At 46.3% G+C, this 22,347-nt stretch overlaps 3 protein-coding genes across 7 annotated transcripts; 2 read left to right on the top strand and 1 right to left on the bottom strand.

The window, feature by feature from the left end:
* The first annotated feature begins 244 nt into the window (after nt 1–244).
* Nucleotides 245–4,715, top strand: ASCL3 (achaete-scute family bHLH transcription factor 3). The gene is made up of 2 exons (XM_059135501.1): nt 245–298; nt 3,979–4,715. The coding sequence occupies exon 2, from the start codon at nt 3,994–3,996 to the stop codon at nt 4,534–4,536; it is 543 nt and encodes a 180-aa protein (XP_058991484.1). The 5' UTR covers nt 245–298; nt 3,979–3,993; the 3' UTR covers nt 4,537–4,715.
* Nucleotides 4,716–5,410: 695 nt separating this feature from the next.
* C1H11orf16 (chromosome 1 C11orf16 homolog) lies at nt 5,411–14,226 on the top strand. 4 transcript variants are annotated; one of them, XR_009345029.1, is made up of 7 exons: nt 5,878–6,220; nt 6,783–6,934; nt 8,187–8,343; nt 9,923–10,157; nt 10,715–11,321; nt 13,153–13,373; nt 13,871–14,226. XR_009345029.1 is itself a non-coding variant. In XM_059135433.1 (7 exons), exons 1-7 carry the CDS (start codon nt 5,918–5,920, stop codon nt 13,901–13,903), a joined length of 1,752 nt encoding a protein of 583 aa, XP_058991416.1. In that variant the 5' UTR covers nt 5,890–5,917; the 3' UTR covers nt 13,904–14,226. The 4 variants fall into 4 exon arrangements, 2 of the variants coding, with proteins under 2 accessions (XP_058991431.1, XP_058991416.1); XR_009345024.1 differs by having other exon boundaries at nt 5,879–6,220; nt 10,715–11,365; nt 13,101–13,373; XM_059135433.1 differs by having other exon boundaries at nt 5,890–6,220; nt 10,715–11,365.
* Nucleotides 14,215–22,086, bottom strand: AKIP1 (A-kinase interacting protein 1). 2 transcript variants are annotated; one of them, XM_059135469.1, is made up of 6 exons: nt 21,920–22,086; nt 21,475–21,702; nt 20,912–20,992; nt 17,718–17,822; nt 16,655–16,726; nt 14,215–14,658 (listed from the first exon to the last, which is right to left on the bottom strand). In XM_059135469.1, the coding sequence occupies exons 2-6, from the start codon at nt 21,694–21,696 to the stop codon at nt 14,518–14,520; spliced, it is 621 nt and encodes a 206-aa protein (XP_058991452.1). In that variant the 5' UTR covers nt 21,697–21,702; nt 21,920–22,086; the 3' UTR covers nt 14,215–14,517. The 2 variants fall into 2 exon arrangements, with proteins under 2 accessions (XP_058991452.1, XP_058991444.1); XM_059135461.1 differs by having other exon boundaries at nt 21,953–22,086.
* Between the last annotated feature and the right edge of the window lie 261 nt (nt 22,087–22,347).

Genomic DNA, 22,347 nt, shown 5'->3' with positions numbered 1-22,347 from the left:
TTACTTACAGAGATTTTCCATAAATAATTTTGATAGAAAATCTTATAAATAGGATGTATGGGAAGGCATTCTTTTTACAAAAGAATTTGTTACAAGAGTCTAGTTTTGTAAGCAAACCTTTCTACTTAGTATTGTTATGTGTTGTCATACCTACATATTAGGTAGAAAAAATAGCTAAACCAGAACTAAGCAGTTCTGTTTAACTGTAAGCTACTTTGCATATAGTTCCTAAATGATCACCTATAAATCACGTTAAGTCTGACACAGCCCAAAATACCGCATCTTAGCGACAAAACAGGTAAGAGACTCTTCTTCAGAGTAGCCCACAGGGGGAGAATAGGAACAGGGCCTTTAAGAAAATTCCCAGGCACAGTCGATACATGATGAATTTTATGAGCTGAATATTCCATTGTCTTAAACTACCACCTATGCCCACATGTTAAAGAGTCCGGATTTTGCTGGTGATTAGATCATCTGGAAGAGTGGGAAGTGTTTGGTTTGGAAATCAGGAGTCCTAGGTTCCGACCCCTGCTCAGCTGCGTGCTCTGCAAGCTTAGCCAACTCACAGCGTATGAGGGATTGGTTAAGAGGATTTCTAAGATTCCTGCCATCCCTAACATTCCATAAGCAATTATACGTGCAGTTGTAGCTTTGTGTTTTTTGCATGCTATTTTTAATATCTTTGGAAAGTTGAGGTTCTTATGCTCAGCGGCACTACCGGAATCTTAGGATTGTATCTTTAAGACCTCATCATTTATTTCCCAGAAAACAGAAATGCGAGATTTTTCCAGGATAGGTGCATTTGTTAACTGTGCATGCATGTGTATCTGGAGCTGCCAAGCCCCAGCACCAATCAATAGTCTGTGTTGCTTTCTTTTAAAAACTTGTATTCAATTTCTACAAACACTCCCGTCCTCCACTGGGCTTCCTATCTTGATTCTCTTCTTTACTGCCTTTTTCATTCTATCACTCTGTTGTGTTGTGATTAGATGTTCCTCTTTGAATAAATGCTACTACACTGATTGGTGAACTTTTGGGAAATGCTCAATAAAAAAAAGCTTCTCATCGGTGTGTCTACAGAGACACTAAGCTTTTTTCCCCCAAGAATTATGCATAGTCTACTTAAAGCCTAGAAACTTTTAAGTACCTGTGGCATATATGTATATTACTCAGATTTCATCTGGATCAAGGTTTAAGACATTAAAATGATCTGTCAGGATAAAGCCATACCCAAAGAACTCTTGTGTATGATTGGCTTTGCTGACATCTGCTTTGCATTTTGATACTCTGTTGTGCCAAGTCTGGCTTGTTAAATGCCATAGGCAGAAATCAGGCTCTGCTGTTCTCAGAAATGTAGAAATACAGGCTCCATGCCCATTGTGCCATCAATTTGTAGCTTCTGCTATACCTGTTCTTGATGTCTTAACACCTGGAATTCCTGCCTTGGGAATTTCCTAACTTTTTTCTTAACAACTTTTTATTTTTGACAGAATCTTGGCTAGTTTTTAATCTTCTAGAGATTTTTGTTTTAAGTTAATTATTTTAGGTCATTTGGTCAGTAATTTGGAATCTTTCCTTTCTTGTTCTTTCGTTTTGATCTTTGCATTTTTTTTTTTAAGATTTTATTCATTTATTTGGCAGGCAGAGATCACAAATAGGCAGAGAGGCAGGCAGAGAGAGAGGAGGAAGCAGGTTCCCTGCTGAGCAGAGAGCCCAACGTGGGGCTCCATCTGAGGACCCTGGGATCATGACCAGAGCCAAAGGCAGAGGCTTTAACCCACTGAGCCACCCAGGTGCCCCGATCTTTGTGAGTTTTTTTTTTTTTTTTTAATATTTTTTTTTTTTTAATAATTTTATTTATTTGAAAGAAGAGAGGGAACAAGAGCAGGGGGAAGGGGAGAAGCAGCCACCATGGGGCTCCATCCCAGGACTCTGGGATCATAACCTGAGCTGAAGGCAGATGCTTAACTAACTGAGACACCCAAGTGCCCCTGTTTTTATTTTTAATTGCACATTTCACATTTGTCTCATTCCCCACCCTACCCCACTCCCATCCCCAAACCCCTGTGAGAAAGAGTGTTCCCTGGTATTTTTTTTTTTTTTTACCCCTTTCCAGGGTGTTCACCGTGACTTCTTACAGCACTCTCCCACTTCCCACCCTCCCCATCCCTAATCCCCCACCCCTCAGCGGTACTGCCCTTTCTGATCCCATAGTCATTTTTGTCTTTCAGCAGCCATACTAGATAGGATAGGCTTTTTCATACTTTCCTTTAAAGTAATACACTTCATCGTACTTGAATTCTGGGGCTTAGAGGTTGCTCCACACATTACGTAGGGGGCTGCAGGCTGTTGCTGTGCTCAGGTAGAGAAGCAAGGAACAATGTTATCCGATTTTGCTCATAAATAGGGTTGGGGGGAGGAGGATGGCCTCTTTTTCTCTACACATGCCAAGCATAGAGGTCAAGCCCTCATTCTTAAAAATGCTGAAAAATCACATCCTGAGGAATGAACAGAAAGATATATTTCCCTCTTTTCTGGAGGCCCCCGGGAAGATTTCATGTTGCTTTTCCATTTTAGGTATGGTCCTCTCTCAACAAATATGCTTTGCATACATCAATGTTTGATTTTCCAGTGTTAGGGAAAATATAAACCAGGTTTTTCTGGAAGGTGCAATTTAGAAAAGGACACTGCACAAGTATTCATCTGTAAAGAAAGGAAAGAGGAAAAGAACTCATGCCTGCACATTTTTTTTTTTTCATTTGATCTTAACCACTCTGCAGAATAGTTAATACCTCCGCTGATCATAGGAAAAAGGTGAAGCTCAGAAAGGTTAAGAAACTTGCTTAAGGACACAGAGCTAGAAAGGGGCAAAGCCAAGATCAAAACTCAAGGGTATTATAACTGAAAGAACACTGTTCTTTTCCTACAGCATTACCCTGTCTAGCAATTAACTGGCTGAGCTGCGGTATCCCTGTAAAATCTGTTGTGGTTTTATTATTATAATCAAAGGCAAAAAGTAATGGTGGTTTAATCAATGAAGTGCATGAAGACCTATTCAGAAAAAATGACTATCTTGGTGTGGGACCTCTTGGGGTGTCATGCTTTATCCTTATGTTCAATGGGGAAAAAACCCTAAATAGATACACTTCATTCAATATATTTGAAGTTCTGTGTAAGTAAAAATATGTAAATTGACTGTTTTTAATTTATTTAGGGAGTTTCTTATTCAAAGGATCTTAAATTGCATTTTTAAGAGCCAAAGTTTCCTTTCTTATTTTTATTTTTGGTTTTGCCCCTGGCATATCAGGTATCATTTAAGAAGGCTATCCCTGTGAGGTTGCATGATCGTTAACTCCTTTGTAAAGTTTCCAACATGTATTTGAATATTGTGGTATTTCAGTGTTTCCCAAACTTTAATTATTTGCATGCACTTTCATGGTCTTCATTATCTGTGTTCCACCTGTACTCTTATTCACTTGCTATTTTTCTTTAAGTGATGAATTTTGCTCAAGTAGATGTATTTTTAAAAGAAATTTTTGGATCATTCCCCTAAATGTGAAATCAGTATAATTCAAAATTAATAGCAATCAACAGTAAAACATTATTGAATTCTAGATAGATAGTATCATTTGCTGAAGACTTCCATCTGAGGAGGATCAGAAAGCATTCAGGGGTGTGGAAGACCCTCTTAACACGACTAAAGCTGTATCTTTGTAATCACCAGGATTGAAAGAGTTGAAAGGGGTTAATGAGTCAATTGACAAAGTAAGTCAATGTTCTTTAATGCTGTTTCTCTGTACCATCAAGAAATCGTCTCTTTTACTACCCACCATGTATTGTAACCTCATATCATTTCCAAAGTGAGCTCAGAAACTAGTCATTAAAGCACAGAAGGCTTTAAAACATTGATCTCTGAGAAGGTGAACGGTACTGCTCTCTCTTGATCTGGCCAAATAAATCAACTTGGTTTGTTTCCAGGCTAAAGAGGAAACGATGGACAATCGAAGCTACTTGAATCTGCCAGAAAAGCTGCCTGCCTTCTCCGATTCTGCCCACTTGCCACTGACCAGGTCCTTCTATCTGGACCCCTTGGTCACTTTCCACCTGTATCCTGATGCCCCAATGCCATCCCCTTACTCTGAAGACCTGCCATTGCTGTCTTTTCCCAGTGATTCCCTGATCATGGAAAATTATGGTGACCCCTGCCCCTTCTCCTTCCCAGTGCCTTATCCAAATTACAGGAGGTGTGAATACTCCTATGGGCCGGCCTTTATCCGGAAAAGGAATGAGCGGGAAAGGCAGCGGGTAAAGTGTGTCAATGAAGGCTATGCCCAGCTCCGACATCATCTGCCAGAAGAGTACTTGGAGAAACGACTCAGCAAAGTGGAAACCCTCAGAGCTGCCATCAAGTATATTAATTACCTGCAGTCTCTTCTGTACCCTGATAAGGCGGAGACAAAGAATAACCCGGGGAAAGTTTCCTCCATAATGGCAGTCACCAGCCGCCACCCTGACCCCATTTTTAGAATCATCTGATTCAGTGTTCCTGAATAGAAACAGATAATTTCACAAAATGGAGTCTCTTACAGCATCATTCAGCAGTTTTTCTTAAGTGTAATTTCTTCATAGGGAGATAACAGCTCAAATGTCCACCTGTGCTGGGTATTTCCTGCCAGAGTTTCAGATGTACTAAACATGATCTTATGGGCATTGAAGAGATGCGTCTTAAGCTTTGGTGATTTCTTTCAAGAGCTTTAGAGGGGCAGGAGTCCCCAGGATTCTCTATATCCCTCACCTGGCCCTTCTCACACACTTGGCCAGAGTCTCAGCTGTGAGAAACCCTCACGAGAGTATTGTAAGATCTGACCAATGAGTAATCAATGCTTGTAATACCATTTGCAAACACTTCGTGCTAAGTGATCACAATGAACCGCCCTTGATTTGTCAAAGTCTGGTAGTTTTTATTATTATAATTTGGGGTTGGCAGGAGATACCTACATCTATACCCTACCCACATCATGATAGGAAATGTCCCAGGGCTGAAGCAAAGGTAGCTAACAAAATCTTTTTGTCATTTGAAATTATTTTGGAGTCATCCTTTTCCTGCAGGCAGACTTCCTCACAGCAGCTTAATCTGGTGGTTAAGAAGGCTGTGCAGTCGTGGGAATCAAACTGCCTTAGTTTAAACTATGACTCTGGTCCCTCCTCTCCATGTCTCAGTTCTTCATCCACAGAACGACAATAATAATAACAGCAACTATTCCCCCCTAAGTTTATTAGAAGAATTAACACTGCCTGATACATAAGTATTCCTAGCCATTTATTATTATTATTATTATTAATCTTGTATTATCCATAGCATCACCATTCGATAGGTTCTTCTGGCCAGAAAATGTGCAGGGGCCACACCTGTCCTTCACCCTGTGAAGGACCCTCACTGCCCCATATCTTGAAGTCTGCCTTCAAAATGTTTCTATTTCTATTCCCATGACCAGTGTCAGCTCTTCCTTCTCCCTTAACTCCCAGGTTCCATAGGTCGCCAAGCCCAGTCAGGACATCCCATACACTGGCACATTCATCTCTGTGAAGTCTTCCCATTCCAGCCATCACGTGTTCCTTTATTTTGTACACATATTTCCTCACAGTTCCTATCCTACTATCTTTACACACTGTCTCACACACCTATCTCTTTGTAGACAGGGACCAGTCTTATTCCTCCTATATTCCTTGCACCCAGCAAAGAGCCTCAAATCAGGTAGATGTTGTGGGTAAATATTTGGTGTTCCTATTTTCCTATTCCAGTCCTGTCACGGTTTATCTGGGTCACATCTGTCTGCACAGGGTGGACGCAGATCACTAGCCCTTAGTCTCTGTAGGTAGGGGCAGCTGTCTCCCTCACAGGACTCCCCTGGGATTCATGAGAGCTTCCCACCTCTTCCAGCAGTGGGGAAGCCTGAGCTTTGGGGAATTGAGGCTGCGAGGACCCTTCTCTCCAGTGCTCCCAATCCGCCTTTACCGGGAGAAACCCCCTACCCCCTTGCCCCATGCCTCCCAAGCCCCAACCCCCCACTCTCTGCACATGCTCAGTACATTCAGTGCCCTGCGTTCCACTGGCTCGAAGCCATGGCAACCTGCTTGGCAACCTGGAGTCAGTTGGGCTGAGGCCCTGGGCCCCAACTGTCAGAAGGGGAAGGCTGAGGTGGAAGAGTTTGGGGCTGTGGTAAGTCCCTTCGGGGTCAGACCTGGGGACTTGGGCAGGGGCGGACCCTAACCGAGCTCTGATGGGCTGGGGTAGCGGGGCCAGGTGTGTGGAGGACACGACCCTAGGGTCTCAGCTGGAGCTAGAGTTAGTCCTGGAGGTCACTGGATTAGGAAGAGAGTCTGGGGTTTAGATTAGGGGTTAGGCCAGCCATATTTGTGAAGGGGAAGTACTGTTTTACCCCCTGGGAACCCCTACAGCTAGGGAGGAGGAGAAAACTAAGTATATTGGAGCCACTGCTCAGCCAGGTGCTTTCCACTGAAGTGCGTGGTGACGTGAGCACACAGCCTCAGGCTGTGACGGATTTAGAGCTGGGTTTCTCTAAAGTCACAACACTTGTTCTTTCAACCCCGACCCTACCTCCTGAGCTGAGGTCCCTGGAGCAGGTGATTCAGAGAACAGCCTGAGCTGGAGCACATAACCCCAGAAATGAGCCCTGCACCAGCCAGGCCCTCTCTGCTGGGCTGCGGGCTGCAACTCAGGCCATGGTGGTGCTCATTCTCACCGGGTTTCTCCTCCGAAGGCCATGGAATCCTCTGCAGGGTCTGGGACGCCTTTGCCCAAATACTGCAGTGTGGCGAGGACCCTGAAGTCCCCTTCCTGGCCTGGCGCTGCTCCTCCCTGGGGACTCTCCTTCACCTGCCCCTTTGCCATCCGGCACAACCCACTCTCCAGGTACTAGTCTCGGCCCCTCTGGCAGCAATGATGTGCACCCCTCTGCACCCCTCTTCCTCTCTCTGCTTGGCTTTCCATGGTGGGCCATGAGGGAGACAACTTGCTTCCTGGGAAGGCTGAAAGGGTTCTTCATGGTGTGGGCTACGATTTGCTTGTGGTATTCTATTACTCCTGTCTAAACTGTGCTCCTTGTAGCACCAGTAGCAAGGCGGCAGATGTTGGAGTTTGCATGTGCAGAGAATGCAGGCATCACCAGTTAAAGAGCCTCTAGCTCATTTTACTGTCAACAACAAGCCTCCCCCGGCACCACGTGAGAAATTAAGGTTTCTGCAACCAAGAGCTAAGGCAAGGTCTCCGGGTGCTCCTCAGGTTCCCTCAGTAACCCTCAGGGATCCTGGCCTTTCCTGAATTAAATCGTTGGTGAGCTGTCTAAAGTGTGATTGCAGAAGGGGAGGGGAAGCTCAGCCCTCAGTCATACACAAGTGACGTCAGTTCCAGAGATTCGCTTGTGTCCATGCCACTCAATTCCGTCTGCCCAGGTTAGGGACATGCCAGCTTTAACCCTTAAGAGCCTGCCTTCTGGATTCATCTATGTGGACCATTTTGTTCAAAGCCAGAGTTCATCATCCCTGCCCCTCCAGGCCTGCCTACAAAGTACACAGCTTCTTCAGAAACCCAAACTCTGACTCGGTAGTCCTCCCTCACCCCTGCACCTCCCGGTTTGGCCCTGTCCACAAACCTCTCCAGGAACAGCTTGTCCTTCCTGCCTCTCGGCCCGTCAGCCAGCTCCTCTGTGCTTTCTCTGCTCAAACACTTCCTCCTCCCTTCGTATCCTTCCTCTGTTACTCCTTCCGTACCACCATCCAAACGTGCATACCTCATCCTGGATTCCCATGCAGTACCTTTGGATATCCCTCCCCAGTGCTCTTTCCTGGTCTGCTGTTCAGTCTCAGAACCAGCATTAATTCACTTGAACATATCCAGGCTAATCACATTTTGATGACCTTGAAACAGTTCTCAATCCCCAAATGATAGTTCCCTTCACTCTCCTCTCCTTCTGCCCCTTCTAGCAGTTTATCTTGTCTTACTGGTGGTCACAGATCGCCAGCAACTGTCTACATGGATTTCTGTTTCACATGACCCTCTATGTCATATGCACATGGTAGTGCTGCTTAGATCTGCGAGATGCATTTCTTGATGTTTTTAGGGCTTGGTCTTCTCCACCTCCCTAATTCCATTTGCTTTTTCCCAGATATGTGTCTTACCACCCGTGTCTCCACATTGCTGACTCAGCATGGCAGGGGCCTGGCTGGTTGAGAAGAGTGGGAAATGCTGCTGACACATGGGTCCTGGCAAGAAGGGGACCAGATGGCTTTTATTACCGGGCTCAGATAAAGACTGCTCCAGAGGCAAGTTCCTCACATCTCCTGGCACATTCCTCAGGGTGGCCCTGTCAGACCTGCCTAGGCCTCAACTGTGTGTGCCCAGCAGGACAATTTCTTGGATAAGTGCACATCTTTCACGGCCAGGTTCTAGAAGGGGAATGTAATGACGTATGAGTGTATTAACGAGTGTATTAATTTGCTAGGGCTGTGTAGCAGGGTAGCACAAATGGGGTGACTTAAAGAACAGAAATGTATTCTCTCTCAGTTCCTGGGTTCTGAAGTCCAGGTGTTGGCACCGTTGGTTCTTCTAAGGGCCATGAGGGAGAATCTGCTCTACATGCCTTTCCTAACTTCCTGTGGCTTGTTGACCATCTTTGGTGTTCCTTGGCTTATAGAATCATCACCCCAATCTTTGCCTCACCTTCGTACAATGTCTTCCCTTTGTGCATGTCTGTGTCCAAAGTTCCGCCTTTTTATAGGAACATCAGTCATTGGATTCGTCTCCCACCCTACTCAGCCAAGTATGACCTTATCTTAACTAATTATATCTGCAGTGATCCTATTTCCAAATAAGGTCACAACCTGAGGTACTAGGGGTTAGGGTTCTTACAGATGTATTTGCTGGGGGTGCATACCACTAAACTTGTGACAGTGAAGAAAACTGAAAGGAAAAAGTGCTCTGTTCAGGAAAATTCAGTGTGTTGTGTGATTGGCACCAGCCAAAGTGAAGGAGAAACAAAACATGCCCACATGCATGTCTCTGTGCCTGTACCCACAGAAGCCTGGTCCCCCACATGCCTGTGCTTTACTTCCATGGCTGCTTCCTTCTTTGGGGTTTTTCTCTTCTCAGAGTCCGACTTTGTGACGTGGATTCATGGAGGGAAGACTAGTGTGACTTCCATTCAAAAATCATTTTGTTGTTTTCAAGGAACTAATATGTGAATCCAAATGACATATTAGGGTTTTGCTCAAATAATAGACTGTCGAGTGATTAATTTATAACCAGATTTTTCTCTTCCAAATCATACTGAGTTCTCAAAACAGCTTGTACTTTCAATTAGCTTCAAGGCTTCTTCTGCCCTTTCTTTTACAATGTTCATTTGCTTTGCCAAACCTCTCTTCATTGCTGTAATGGCAGTGCCGAGGGCTGTTTTCATGTTAGGCCAGGGCTGCTTGTTGCCTGTGCGGGCCTGTGAGTGAACACTCTATCCTGGGTTGGTCTTGGACACAGGGACAACACTTTTCAGAAGGGCTGGGAGGAGGGGAAGTACACTGGAGAAAGAACCAAGGGACCCAGGTTGTCCCTGGGAACTGCAAGCCAAATATATAGAGGAACACAGAAAAACAGGAAGAGGAGGAGAGTGGGAAAGGAATGGTGGGAAGTGAAACCCAAGAGTTGCCGGTGCAAAAAGAGGAAGAGGGAAGAGCATCCACACTACAGCTTGCCTGTCTTGGCCACAATCAGATCCAAGAGCATCTATCCCTGTCCCTTCTCTAGATGGCCCTCACTGTTTGTAAGGAAAGCCCTGGGCCTGGCTCTAGGGCATTGCGGGGAATCACAGTGCTCCGCACGCCAGTTCTTATTGTGTTTTCTTTTCCACAGTTGGAGAGATGGGGGACCCTGCTGGTGGAATTCGAGGTTCCCCTCATCACAGACCCAAAGCTGCCAGCCCAGCGGCAGAACGTGGTCTTAGAAGATGATGTCATTCAGTTCTTGCCATCCGTGGAATGCTCGCTGCGACCTGGGGACAAAGTGCTTGCCCTCTGTGAGCCAGATGAACAGCGGTATGGCCCTGGCACCGTTCTCTTGGCCTCGGAGGCAAGAGACCCCCAGAGAGGTAAGGGGAGCTGATGTGGCCTAGCGGTGCCCAGGGGGAGCCAGGCTGGTAGGAGAGAGCAAAAACTGTCTTAAAGGTGAGCTGGGCCTCTTAAAGGTGTAAAAAAAAAAAAAAAAAATCCTTACCCCTTCACCTGTACCTTAATCCTGGGTATGGTAACAGACAGGCAAATCCTATCTTTCAGATTATTAAACACCTTTCATTAGGGCAAAATAGCCTGAAACTATGATGTCTTCTGTGGGTTAGCTAACCTCTGGTATAACCTCTATGGACTGGGGCAGGCCCCTTCTGCAAGGCCAGTCAGCAGAATGACAGGAGGGGGCATGTCCTCTTTCCCCATGAAAATCGGGACCGGGAGGTGTGTGCCAGTGCGCGGGAAGTGGCAGTAATTAGGGAGCAGGTGAGGGAATGTTCCTGGCAGGCTGTCCACAGAAAACTGCACTGGAGGAGGCTGGCAGAGCAGTGGGCCGCACTGAGGTTTGCTCCGGGGGCTAGGAGCACCCTTTCCCCATGATATAGAAGCGGTAATTTTAACAAAATGTTGCTCTGTTATACAGCATCAAAAGGAGAAATTACTGTTCACTTCTGGAATGGCAAGACAGCTACTGTGCCTCGAGGCGGGGTCAGGTGGGTGCCCTCGGCTGTCTGGAAGAAGGCTGTGGAGAGGCTGCATAAGCCTTTCACCACGGAGCCCCCCGGCACCCTTCTCCAGGCCCCTTGCTGCTGTCTGCTGGGACCAGCCACGGGGGGGTTTTCCAACGGGCTTTTCCTGGGCACTCCATCCCTGTGTCTTCCCTGCGTCCCTCAGGCCTGCTGCCAACTGCTATGCCAGGGCTGCCTCTGCTCTTGCCCCTTGGCTAGACCTACATGGTGGCCTCTAGCCAGGGCCTCAGGGGTCACAGCCAAAGAACATCCAGAGGTGGAACTGAAGCCCATGGCACAGCATTTGCCCCTAGACAGTCCCAGAGAAGAAGAAGGAGCAGTGCAAGCTCCCCTGGGTGTTTCTTCTTCTTCCTCTTCCTCTTCCTCTGAAGAGGATTTGGAGAATGATCTGCAGATGGGCCTCCCCCAGAGGCTGACAGTGGACAGCACAGTCAACACAGACCCCATCCTTCTTGAGAAGTCTCCGAGGAGAAAAGGTGGCCTCTGCCAGCCCGAATGGAGGTACTGGAGGAGAAACAGGTCTGAGTCGCATCCTGGGAAGCCAGGTATACCTTCTTGTAAGGCAGGGCTGAGGGCCCTGCTCCCTTCCCTCCCATGTCTCTTAGGAATCTCATGCACATGTCACTGTACTGGGATTGGAAGTAACAATTAGGAGTGTGGCCATGTTGAAGGGGAAGCTGTGATAGGTTTCCATCTAAGCAATAGAACCCAATAGGAGAGGATGGGCTGATCTTCATGAGAAGGTTTGCATCCTTGTTTAAAAACTCTTCCTTCTTTACTAGTCTCTGTTGACAGGGATCCTGGGGTCACTAACTGAACTAAATGAACATTCAGTCTAGGGCAGGGAGGTTGCATGGTTAAAGAGTATGATGGCTAAGGGCTTAAAGATCCCCAGACACTACCCACATTGGGACCCACTGTGGGTCCCTGTTTGAAGCCACTGCCCTGTTTCCAGGACAGCTGTTCAGCGGACAGGGCAGACCTCTTAGCCCATGAGGATTTCACTCTTGGCCCAGGGCTAAGAACTTTGTTGGTCTTCATGTCCAGAAAGTCAAGAAATTGTTTCTACACTGAGACACTTTCTTGGTGACTCCTGACCCCTGGGCTTTGTAGGGGGTGGGGGGAGGGACAGGTGGGAATGGATAGAAGTTGACAGCTGTTGTATTCTATGGGAGGGTTCTAGACCTTCCTTGGCTTGCCCCAGGGAGAGAACCAGAGGAACAAGCCTCTTCGGCTTCTGAGAGATGGGTCACAGATCTCACAGTGAGAGGCTATGAGATGTGCTGGCAGAAGCTACATGGAAATAACTGCTCCTCTCGGGAACATTTTCTAAAGAAAATGGTGCCCAAGCCTAGAGTTTTCATGCTAAATTTGTCCTAGCTTCCACTGCCTCCTGCCTTAGCAGACTGGAGAAAGCTGTACCTACCCCATAGACAGGAGTTTGTAGGGAGCAACAGAGAAGCCTGGTCTCAGGAGGGAACGCCAGTAGGGTAACCAGAGGGGCCATGGTAGTCACAAAGGTTTCAGGCACCAGCAGTGCGCGCTCTGCCCCCCACTACCTCTTCTTTGTCATCAGTGTGATTTAGAAGTTCCTTCAACAGGTGATAGTTGGCTACCTTTGCTTCTCCTACGGGCTGTTTTGAAAATCGTGTGATACCTTCTCCCACCTAATTCCAAACGTGGTTATCAGATACAACCTATCCAAAACGCATAATGGCCAAAAATGACTCACAAACTTTCTCTTTAAAAATAGAGAGCAGGGGGCGCCTGGGTGGCTCAGTGGGTTAAGCTGCTGCCTTCAGCTCAGGTCATGATCTCAGGGTCCTGGGATCGAGTCCCGCATCGGGCTCTCTGCTCAGCAGGGAGCCTGCTTCCCTCTCTCTCTCTCTGCCTGCCTCTCCATCTACTTGTGATTTCTCTCTGTCAAATAAATAAATAAAATCTTTAAAAAAAAAAAAAAAAAAAAAAAAAAAATAGAGAGCAGGGACGCCTGGGTGGCTCAGTGGGTTAAGCCGCTGCCTTCGGCTCAGGTCATGATCTCAGGGTCCTGGGATCGAGCCCCGCATCGGGCTCTCTGCTCAGCAGGGAGCCTGCTTCCCTCTCTCTCTCTCTCTGCCTGCCTCTCCATCTACTTGTGATTTCTCTCTGTAAAATAAATAAATAAAATCTTTAAAAAAAAAAAAAAAAAAGTCTAAAAAAAAAAAAAATAGAGAGCAGTGGTAGGAACTTACAGATAGTTAGATTTTGGGATCCTTGACATATTTCTACTTTAATCATCAGGCCTAATCCCATGGTGGCATATGCAACATAACTCACTGAATCTGGGGTTTAGGAACAAGACATGGATCCATCTGGAGAGAAAAGAGGGACAACAAACAACCAAGGGTACAGAGTGTAGTGCTGGAGAATACCAAGGAGCTGGTCCTGGAAGCAAGAGGCGTGAAGCCACCACGAATCCTGCCAGAGGATGGTGAACACAGAAAATGGAGTCAGGGAACAGTGACACAGCAGAAGGACCAGGATGCCCTCAGACTGAAAGCCCAGAGCAGCCAGGTAAAGCAGGATGGCTCCTCACATGGTTCTTCTTAACCCCTTTTGAGAATGGTACTCTATTGTCTTCTCCCAGGAAAATGCACGTACCCACAATTTTGCATTCCATTTCGGAAGGCTTACAGAACCCACAGAGCTGATCACAGGCTTTGAAGGAGGCAAGGATCCCATTTAAGTGACACTTGACCCTATGGTAATGGGCATAGGTCTGCCTGACTAGGACCTCCATCCATGGGAGTCTGTTCCTCACTAAGAACACTAACACAGCCCTACTTAAAACTTGGTTTTCATCATATAAAACTCTGGCGTTTATCCTGAGGGAAGACTTGTCACGTTCAGAATGAGATGAACTACCAGGCAACCAAACTGGCCGATGCAGCCCTGCTGCTGGCCTGGTAGCTTTGAGTTCAGGGCACATCACAGACTTTAAAATCAGCGACTTTTGAGCTTTAAAATTACAGTCCGCATCAGATTCTCAGGATTTTTTTCTTTTCTTTCAGGAAGGTAAAAGAGCAGTGGTGATAACTACCTGAGGAGGTGCTGCTAAGTGGCCACCAAGTCCTCCTGTGAGGGCTGGGGGCAGAGCGCAGGCCACACGTGACTGGCCCAGGAGCAGTGGTGTCCTCATGCACTAGATGTGGCTGCAGATGAGTGGCGCAAAGGCACGTGCGGGGCGGCAGCTGGGGGGCGCTTGGGGGACCTGCTCAAGAGCGCCTCTTCCGCAGACGCACCAGGACATGGCTTTGGGCAAATGTGTCCACAGCCTCTCTGCCGCCTTCTCATAAACCTACAGCTGTCCATGAGCGACCCTGTTTCACCTCTTCATGCCAATAAAAAGGAACTCTTCATTTTCAAATCGCTCCCTTTATTATCATAATTAACCATCTGGAAAGTAAGCAGTTAAAAACTATTCAGATAGCATCATTACATTATGACTTTCAGCAGAAAGTGGGGGAGGGGGGCACTTCTAGACATTCAAATTAAAATAGGCACTGAAAGAGACCAACTCCAGGTCCCAGGAAGGCTGACCCTCTACAGTTCAGCCTTGAAAGCAGGATCACTGTGTAAATATGAAAAGATTCATACAGTGACTTTATTCTTCTTGTTACTTAAAAAAAAGGTGATGTGATAGCCATGATGGTCCACATCATACGGGGAAGACCAAGTCCACACTCTGTCCCGAGTCAACTGCTACCACCTGAGTCTTGGTTAAGTCATTTGTACCCACAGTGACAGAATAGGTCCCTGGATATACTTCTATGTAGAGGTCCTTAGAGGTGTTCTCAGCCTGCAAGGAAAAACAGGTATTAGCTGTTGAGAGACTGTAGGTCACAACGCTACCAGGCCACCTTTGTGTGCCAGCGGTGAAGTGGGATGAAGCCCTGGGCTGGGAGGTCCTGCTTTCAAGGCTCAGTCTGGCCACACAATAGGAATGCCAGGTAAGTCTCAGCCTCCCCTTGTGCTTGTTTCCTTATTTCTAAAGCTGTGGTAATACCTACATCACAAATAAGTATGTACATGAAAACACTTGGCAAGTGTCAGAATGCTATATGAACATGAAGGGTCAAAAAGGGGACCCACCTAACCATGGTAGAAAGAGAATTAGGTAGAAGGAAAGGCGAATGGTCATTGCTTTGGTGCGCAAAAGTGGCATTTGTTAGTACAGATCAGAGGTAACGAGGCACCATGGAATAATGAGAATTTTTCTTTTTAACTGCACTTGGTTTGCTAAATTCATGATGAGGAAGATGAAATATTCTTTTCTGCAAAAGCTGAGCACACGTGTGGATTCCAAGTCGTCATGCAGCAAGTCAGCTGCCTGGCCAAAGCTCTCCCCTGGAGGACTGGTTCTCCTATAGCTATAGTACAAAACACTGAAAGCTAGAGTTAATGGAGAGATTTGTGTTGGAAGCAGTGCTGAGCACAGACTGTCTTCCACAGAGAGACTTGACCCATGGCTGGGAAGTGGGCAGAACTGTAGGCAGAGGAGGGGTCTCAGTTCAAATGGCAGACAGCAAAGTTGCAAACCAGAAGAGAGCTCATAATTCAGAGCCAAAGTTGCTATCCCACAGCTGGGAACCCCCCACCCCTCCTGCCCTACCCACCATGGGCTTCCTCCATGCTCAGAAGGAGCCACAGGCAGCGGCTGTCCTCTCTGCCACTGCACCCAGAGGGACAACAACAAATTACTGGCCAGCAAACTCCACCAGGAGGAATAAATGGTAATATTTACACTTTTATGAAACTTCCTCCCCACCCTCCACCTTGCATAGATTTAGAGCCAACTTTTCCAAAGCCATTTTACATTCTATCCTTTCATATCCAGTTATTGCAAATTTGGTGGTCTTATCATTCAACTGACATGAATGTAAATGACTACGCCACAACTATTTGTTGGTTTTCAACTATGTAAGTACACAAAAGTCGATTTCAGAAAGTACAGCCATATTAGAATTGCAGAAAGCCAGGAGTATTTCATTTGTCTGCATAAAAGGTAACATGGGGGATGAGACTGACATCTTGATCCCCAAACCACGAGTATCAGGAAGATTAGCATTACCAAAATCCAGCAAGTATGGGAGGCATCTTAATCTGACTTGTATTTGTACAAGAAGCAGAACATTCTTAGTTGTTACTAACTCCAGTATATTCTGAGTCCCGGCTAGTCGTGCACTGTATACAAACAAAGATTAAGCAAACTATTCCAGCAACATGCTGGTGTTCCTTTCCTCCAAATTCCAGCCCTTCCAAGTTCCAAAAAATTCTGTGGGTTCATGAACTAATGAGTACTTCCTTAAACTAAAAACGAAAAACTCATCACTGTGTTTTTAACAGAGAACATTTGTGGAAAATAAGGACAAATCCCTTCAAATGTTCTGGAACTCGATCTAACCAAATTTCTACGTTTCAGAATTTCAGCAATGGTTTTCACTTTGTAAGCAGGAGGGTCAGGCCCCTCCTGCTGCTTGAACAGATGGTGGAACTCCAGCAGGACCCAGTGCCAGCCCAGCTGAGCCGGAGGAACTGCAATGGGAATACTTCACATTCTTTCCAACCACAACTATGAGTTCAGGCACAAAAAGTATCCCTTAAGCTTCAAGTGAAGGAAGGATAATGAGAAAACATAATTTTCCATTGAATCCAAATGCTATACTCTCTCCTCAAGAATGAAACATCCCAACTTAGAAATACTATGGATCTGGGACAAAGGACCCTATAACTGGCTCAACTGGTTCATGCAATGGTGGTGAAGCCCAGAACAACAAGCAGAGATCTCTACTCACAGGCTGGGACGCCGCCAGAGCACACCCTGACACGTGAGAGATGCCTCCAAGACCGAGGGAGGTGTCTTTTCTCTGAAGAGACAAGCAGAAACATTGATTAGTGCCCAGACTTTGACTTCTGGATTGTAAAGAGAAACTTTCTTAGTTTATTAGGAACTAATAATTGTTCTGTCGGATTCTTCTAAGTTGTCTCCTAAATCGTTAAAAGACTTCTAGTGAATTCTGTGAGGTATTTGTAGTCAAATGTTTACCGTGATTACTTTTTGTATTTCCATGGGATTTGGAGTCAGACCTGAATTTGAATCCTATCTCCTGCTTTACTGAAAAGGGCAGATGAAGTTCTCTAAGCCTTAGTTTCCTAGTCTACAACATGGGGTTACTAGTTTGGAGATTTGAGTGCAAGAGTGACTGACACTCAACAGGCTCTCAGAAAATAGAATTATCTTCTGTGCTTCTCCCAGGAGTCCAGGTACTAGCAGGGAAAGGCAGAATTTCCTCTAGAGGCACCAACTTACATTTCATAGGAAGGAATGGGAGGGATAAGGAATGACTCTTGCCCACATGTAACCCCCTTAGGGTCAGGCCAGAAAAGAAACCCAGGCTTTGGGCTTTGGCATTGTTCCACACGTCCCAGGCCAGGGAAAGAGGAGGGAACTTCCAGTGTGCATCCAGCCCTCACTCACATCCCTGGGGTCACTAGCCCATCCTTTCCCTAAATCCACAGGCCGGAGAAGTCAAGAATCCAACTTGTGGATTAGACACTGAACATAAGTTTGCTTTCTTTGAGTATAACTAGGGGATGTTTAAAAAGGAAAAAACAAAACAATATAACATGCCTACTCTCTTCAAAAACAACAATGAATTCCTAGTGCATCATTTCAATAAGTAGAATCTTGGGCTTCCTCAGAACATGTTGTAAAAGACAGGTAAGTTTGTAGTGAGAGGCCTGTAATTATTCATTACTAATACTAATAGCTTATTTCCTAATGTTCTAGGAAAATAATTCTTTAAAAGAGAGGGAAGGGGAGCTGAGGACACAGCACAGAGAGCTGAGGATACGTACGTGACTGTTCCCCCTGTCCCAGCAGCAGGGCAGCTTGGACTTCCCTCTGTGATAACGAGAGACGTGGGCTGCCCCTCCTTCCTCCAGCACAGATGAATAGTAGCTCTACAGAAGTAATGTGAAAGATTTCAGGTAAGCAAACAGTCTGGTCAAATTAAAAAACAAAACAAAACAAAAAACTTCCATGGGCAAGGATGTGGAGAAAGGGGAACTCTCCTACACTGTCAGTGGGAACGCAAGCTGGTGCAGCCACTCTGGAAAACAGGATGGAGGTTCCTCAAAAAGTTGAAAATAGAGCTACCCTATGATCCAGCAATTGTACTACTGGGTATTTACCCCAGAGATACAAATGTAGTGATCCAAAGGGGCCCCCTTGAGGACCCCAGAAATGTCCACAATAGCCAAATTATGGAAAGAGCCTAAATGTCCTTTGTCTGATGAATGGATAAAGAAGATGTGGTATATATATACAATGGAATACTATGCAGCTATCAAAAAATGAAATCTTGCCATTTGCAAAGATGTGAATGGAACTAGAGGGTATTATGTTAAGTGAAATAAGTCAATCAGAGAAAGACAATTATCATATGATTTCACTGATATGAAGAATTTGAGAAACAAGACAGAATCATAGGGGAAAGGAGGGAAAAAATGAAACAAGATAAAACCAGAGAGGGCGACAAACCATAAGAGACTCTTAATCTCAGGAAACAAACTGAGGGTTGCTGGAGGGAAGGAGAGTGGAAGAAACGGAGTGGTTGGGTGATGGACATTAGGGAGGGTATGTGCTACAGTGATTGCTGCGAATTATGTAAGACTGATGAATCACAGACCTGTATCCATGAAACAAATAATACATTATATGTTAATTAAAAAACAAAACAAAACTCCATGACTTGGGGTAAGTATGATTAAGGAGGGAGGCAACATAGCAAAGAACAGGAATTACCTGTTCCCTTAACAGGCCTCTGAAGTCATCTGAAGCAAATCTGAGCCCCTGTGAAGTGGCTGCGGAGACTGCATCTGGCATGACTTTGCTGCCATCTGCTGCCTTTGTAGGGCAAGAACTCTGGCCAGCTATGGTTGGGCAGAACCAGGCTCTCTGCCAGGTTAAATAATTTTCACGTCTTTGCCCCAATGTCAAAGACATACGCCCTTTCAACTCCTCTCATCACAAGTTCTGATGAACTGTTCCATGGTTATTGTCTGAGTCTCAGACAATGACAAGGGAAGAGGGGTGCATCTCCTTGAGATTTAGAAATACAACAGGAAGTGTAACAGAAACTCAATAGCTATGCAACCGTTCTCTCCTATGGAGGGGAGAAAGAGATCTCTAATTTAAGGAGAATACTCCAAAGGATCAGAAAGCAGTTACATTTTTTCTTGTCTACTTCCTTCCTCCCCTTCTAAGTTAACCTTAGACTCGCCCCTGATTATGACTAATGATGAGGACATCACAAGTCTGCTTGTTTTGAACATAGTGTACAAACAGTGTTTAAGGCATGAGACCAAAAGAATGGGAAGCTGGGGGAAGTACTTCAGGATATAGGTCTAATAATGTACTTTGGGGACTGCTTCAAAATTGTAAAGGCAAACTCAGAACACTGTTCCTAATTCTATCACTAGAAAGCCCAAGGGTTCTGAGTCTCCCTTCCAGAGTGGAACCTGAAGTATGGACTGAAATTCAAAATGAAGAACACACCAATTTGCTGAACCTCAGACGAAGACTTTTGTTATTCCTTTTAGTGAACCATGAACCAAAATGTTTCAGTTGCTCTCTTCACAAAAGAGCTGAAGTTACGGATTTTTCTAAAAGCATTTAGCAGAATAACATAAAAATATTCTCTGGATCATCTCACTTATGGGAATTCTGTTCTTGAAGTCATAGGTACTTTACAAAAGATGTAAAGAGATTAGAGATTTTTTGAAATCTTAATATATGAAATTGAAGAGGACAAGGTGGCGCCTGGGTGTCTCAGTCAAGTGTCTGCCTTCGGCTCAGGTCATGATTCCAGGGTCCTGGGATCGAGCCCCACATCTGGCTCCCTGCTCAGTGGAGAGTCTGCTTCTCCCTCTGCCTCTGCCTGCTGCTCTGCCTACTTGTGCTCTCTCTCAATCTCTCTAATGAATAAATAAAACCTTTATTTAAAAAAAAATGGGAAGCAGGACAGAAACAAGGTGTTCTCTTCCTTCTCCCTTACAGACCAGCATCCTTATAACCACAAGAGAATCACATCATGTTAAGGCTGAAAGAGACCAGAACCTGCTGTAACTCCCAAACAACAGAGTACCTTCCATGCAGGGGACCTCCCTGGATGCAGGCTGGCCTGCCTTTCCCCTTCCCTCAAAGTACTTAAAGATGAGCCTAACATGTGGGCTTTTGTACACCCACTTCAATGAATGGTACCAAAAATCTCACTCAAGTCCCTAATGCTATAGTTTATGACAATTTTCTGGTATTCATCTCTCAGTGAAACCAAAGAAACAGATCTAAAGGTTGGAAAGCACTTCAGAGATCCTCATTTTATGACAGGGAAGATAGGCTGGGTGGGACTAACTGGCCCAGGGCATTATAGCCACTAAGTGGCAGAACAAGGGTCTGATTCCTGGGAGGCTGCTCCTGCCATTAAGCCACAGCACTTCTGATGAGGGCACTGCATCTGTTCCACAGGACCACTTTTGTGGCCAGCAAGTGATACAAACTCATAGAGACAAACTTAAAAACTACATTACCGGGGACTTGAAACAGAAGTTAAATTCTAGTGAAGGGATTTTGTTTCAATAAATTTTGAAAACCAGAAAGGCTCAATTATAGTTTAGAAAGATCTTACTTATGTTTTTTAACTTTAGTTCAAAGTTTAAAAAATCCCTAATATCTGGACTTGATTGTTGAAATTCCGCAAACTCCCCCACCCCCCAACTAGTCTGAAAAAATAGGGCTGACAGAGACCTTTTGTGGCTTGTTCACTGCTATATCCTCAATAATACCTACAGAGTTAGATGTTCAATAAGTACCTGTTGAATAAATTCTAACTTAGATTTATCACCTGGTTTAAATCCCTCTTTATAACCTAACCATGAAAGTGGGATAGGATAAACGGGTAGTCTCCAGATTCTCCTTACATTCCTCAAACATCCACTTTGTGGTCCATCTGCAGGTGGACCGGGGTATGCTTTGGCTTACACCAACTTACCCCGCACTGACTTGAAGCATAGTCCATGAATTCTGCCATTGTTCTGAAGGAAGCACTAAGGGTTGGTTGTCTGTCTTCTCTCTATTTGAATAAATGGCAGATCACAGGTGAGATTTGGTATTCCCTGCTGTAGAATGAAGTCATTTGGGGCATAGCATCATTTTTACTTTTTGAAAGGCCCCTGCAAATTTAAGTCAAGAAGAAAGATCTTACTGGGAAGGAATTCCACTCTAAAAGGTACAAGGCACGCAGTTTATCCAGGACAAAGAAAGGCTTGCTAGCTTTCCTGTAATATCGGATGGTAGCATGTAAGAACTTAAAAAAAAAAAAAAAAAAAAAAAAAAAAGTAACCAGCCAGGGCCGGGCATCAGCGGTACCGTAAACTACCCAATAAGAATCTGTCAAATGTCAAGAGTTTTCAAAAGACTTTTCTGTTCACTGCCCCGTTACTTTACAGCTTCCGCCAAGGGCTGGATCCCGTGCGTGGGCTCTACGTGCCCTGGTGGCCCCGACCCGCTACCGCGGAGCGAACGAATGGGCTCGTCCCCTAACACAACCCTCACCTCTCCCGGGAGAAAGCGCTGGGGGCCGGCTGCCGGCCGTCTTTCTCTGTAGGGCCACTCCCGGGACGTGGCCCCCACCGCGCTTTTGGGAAGCTCCCGCGAATGCCAGTCCACCGCCCTCCTCTTGGCCCGCTCCAGCACTTCTCGACCCAGCCTAGCCGTGCGCTGCAGGGCACTTCGGTCCACCCCGTTCAGCGCCGCGGCCGCCAAACAGTTCTCCATGTCACCCTGCGCGGGCACATACACACAAACACCGGCGGGTCAGCGGGCCGCCGCGACCCTGCTCCAGCTGTGGGTCGGAGACCTAGCCTTGACCTCCCCGGCTCCCACAGCCCCCGGCTCTGCCCCTAACGCTCTCTCCACCCGACACCCGGCCGGGGGCGAGCGGGTGCGCACGGAGGCCCTCCATTTCTGTCTTCCCCTCCCCTCGGTGGGGACCCCTCACCCGCCCGCTTCTCTAGGCGCATGCGCTCAGCACTGTGTCGGATAGAGGAAGAGCTGGGCCTAGAGCACCCGGCGCCGGCGCAGCAGGCCATCGGCGGGGGGCGGGGCCAATGGCCAGCGCCGGCTACGCCTTCTTTCAGCGACCCTGCCGCGGCCCCTGCGTGCCGGTTGCCTGGCTAACTGCCTGGCGCAGGGGCGGAGTCTGGCGGCGTGCGGGGCGTGGAGGCCGGAGTCTATCCTGCGGCGGGGGCCTCCCGTCTGCTCCATCCGGAAAGCCGGTGGGCTGTGGCCTTACCCTTCGAGGTGGTCTCCAACGCCAAACATAGTGGACCCGGTGTAAAGTCAGGTGGTCTCCTCCAGGCCTAAGAAATTGTGGGGAATTAGACACCTGCCTCCAAGCGACTCTTTCCGTCTGGTCTGTTATCTTGG

Source organism: Mustela lutreola, chromosome 1 (assembly GCF_030435805.1).
Source record: "Mustela lutreola isolate mMusLut2 chromosome 1, mMusLut2.pri, whole genome shotgun sequence".
Taxonomy (NCBI): domain Eukaryota; kingdom Metazoa; phylum Chordata; class Mammalia; order Carnivora; family Mustelidae; genus Mustela; species Mustela lutreola.
This window is presented reverse-complemented; position numbering and strand designations above follow the sequence as displayed.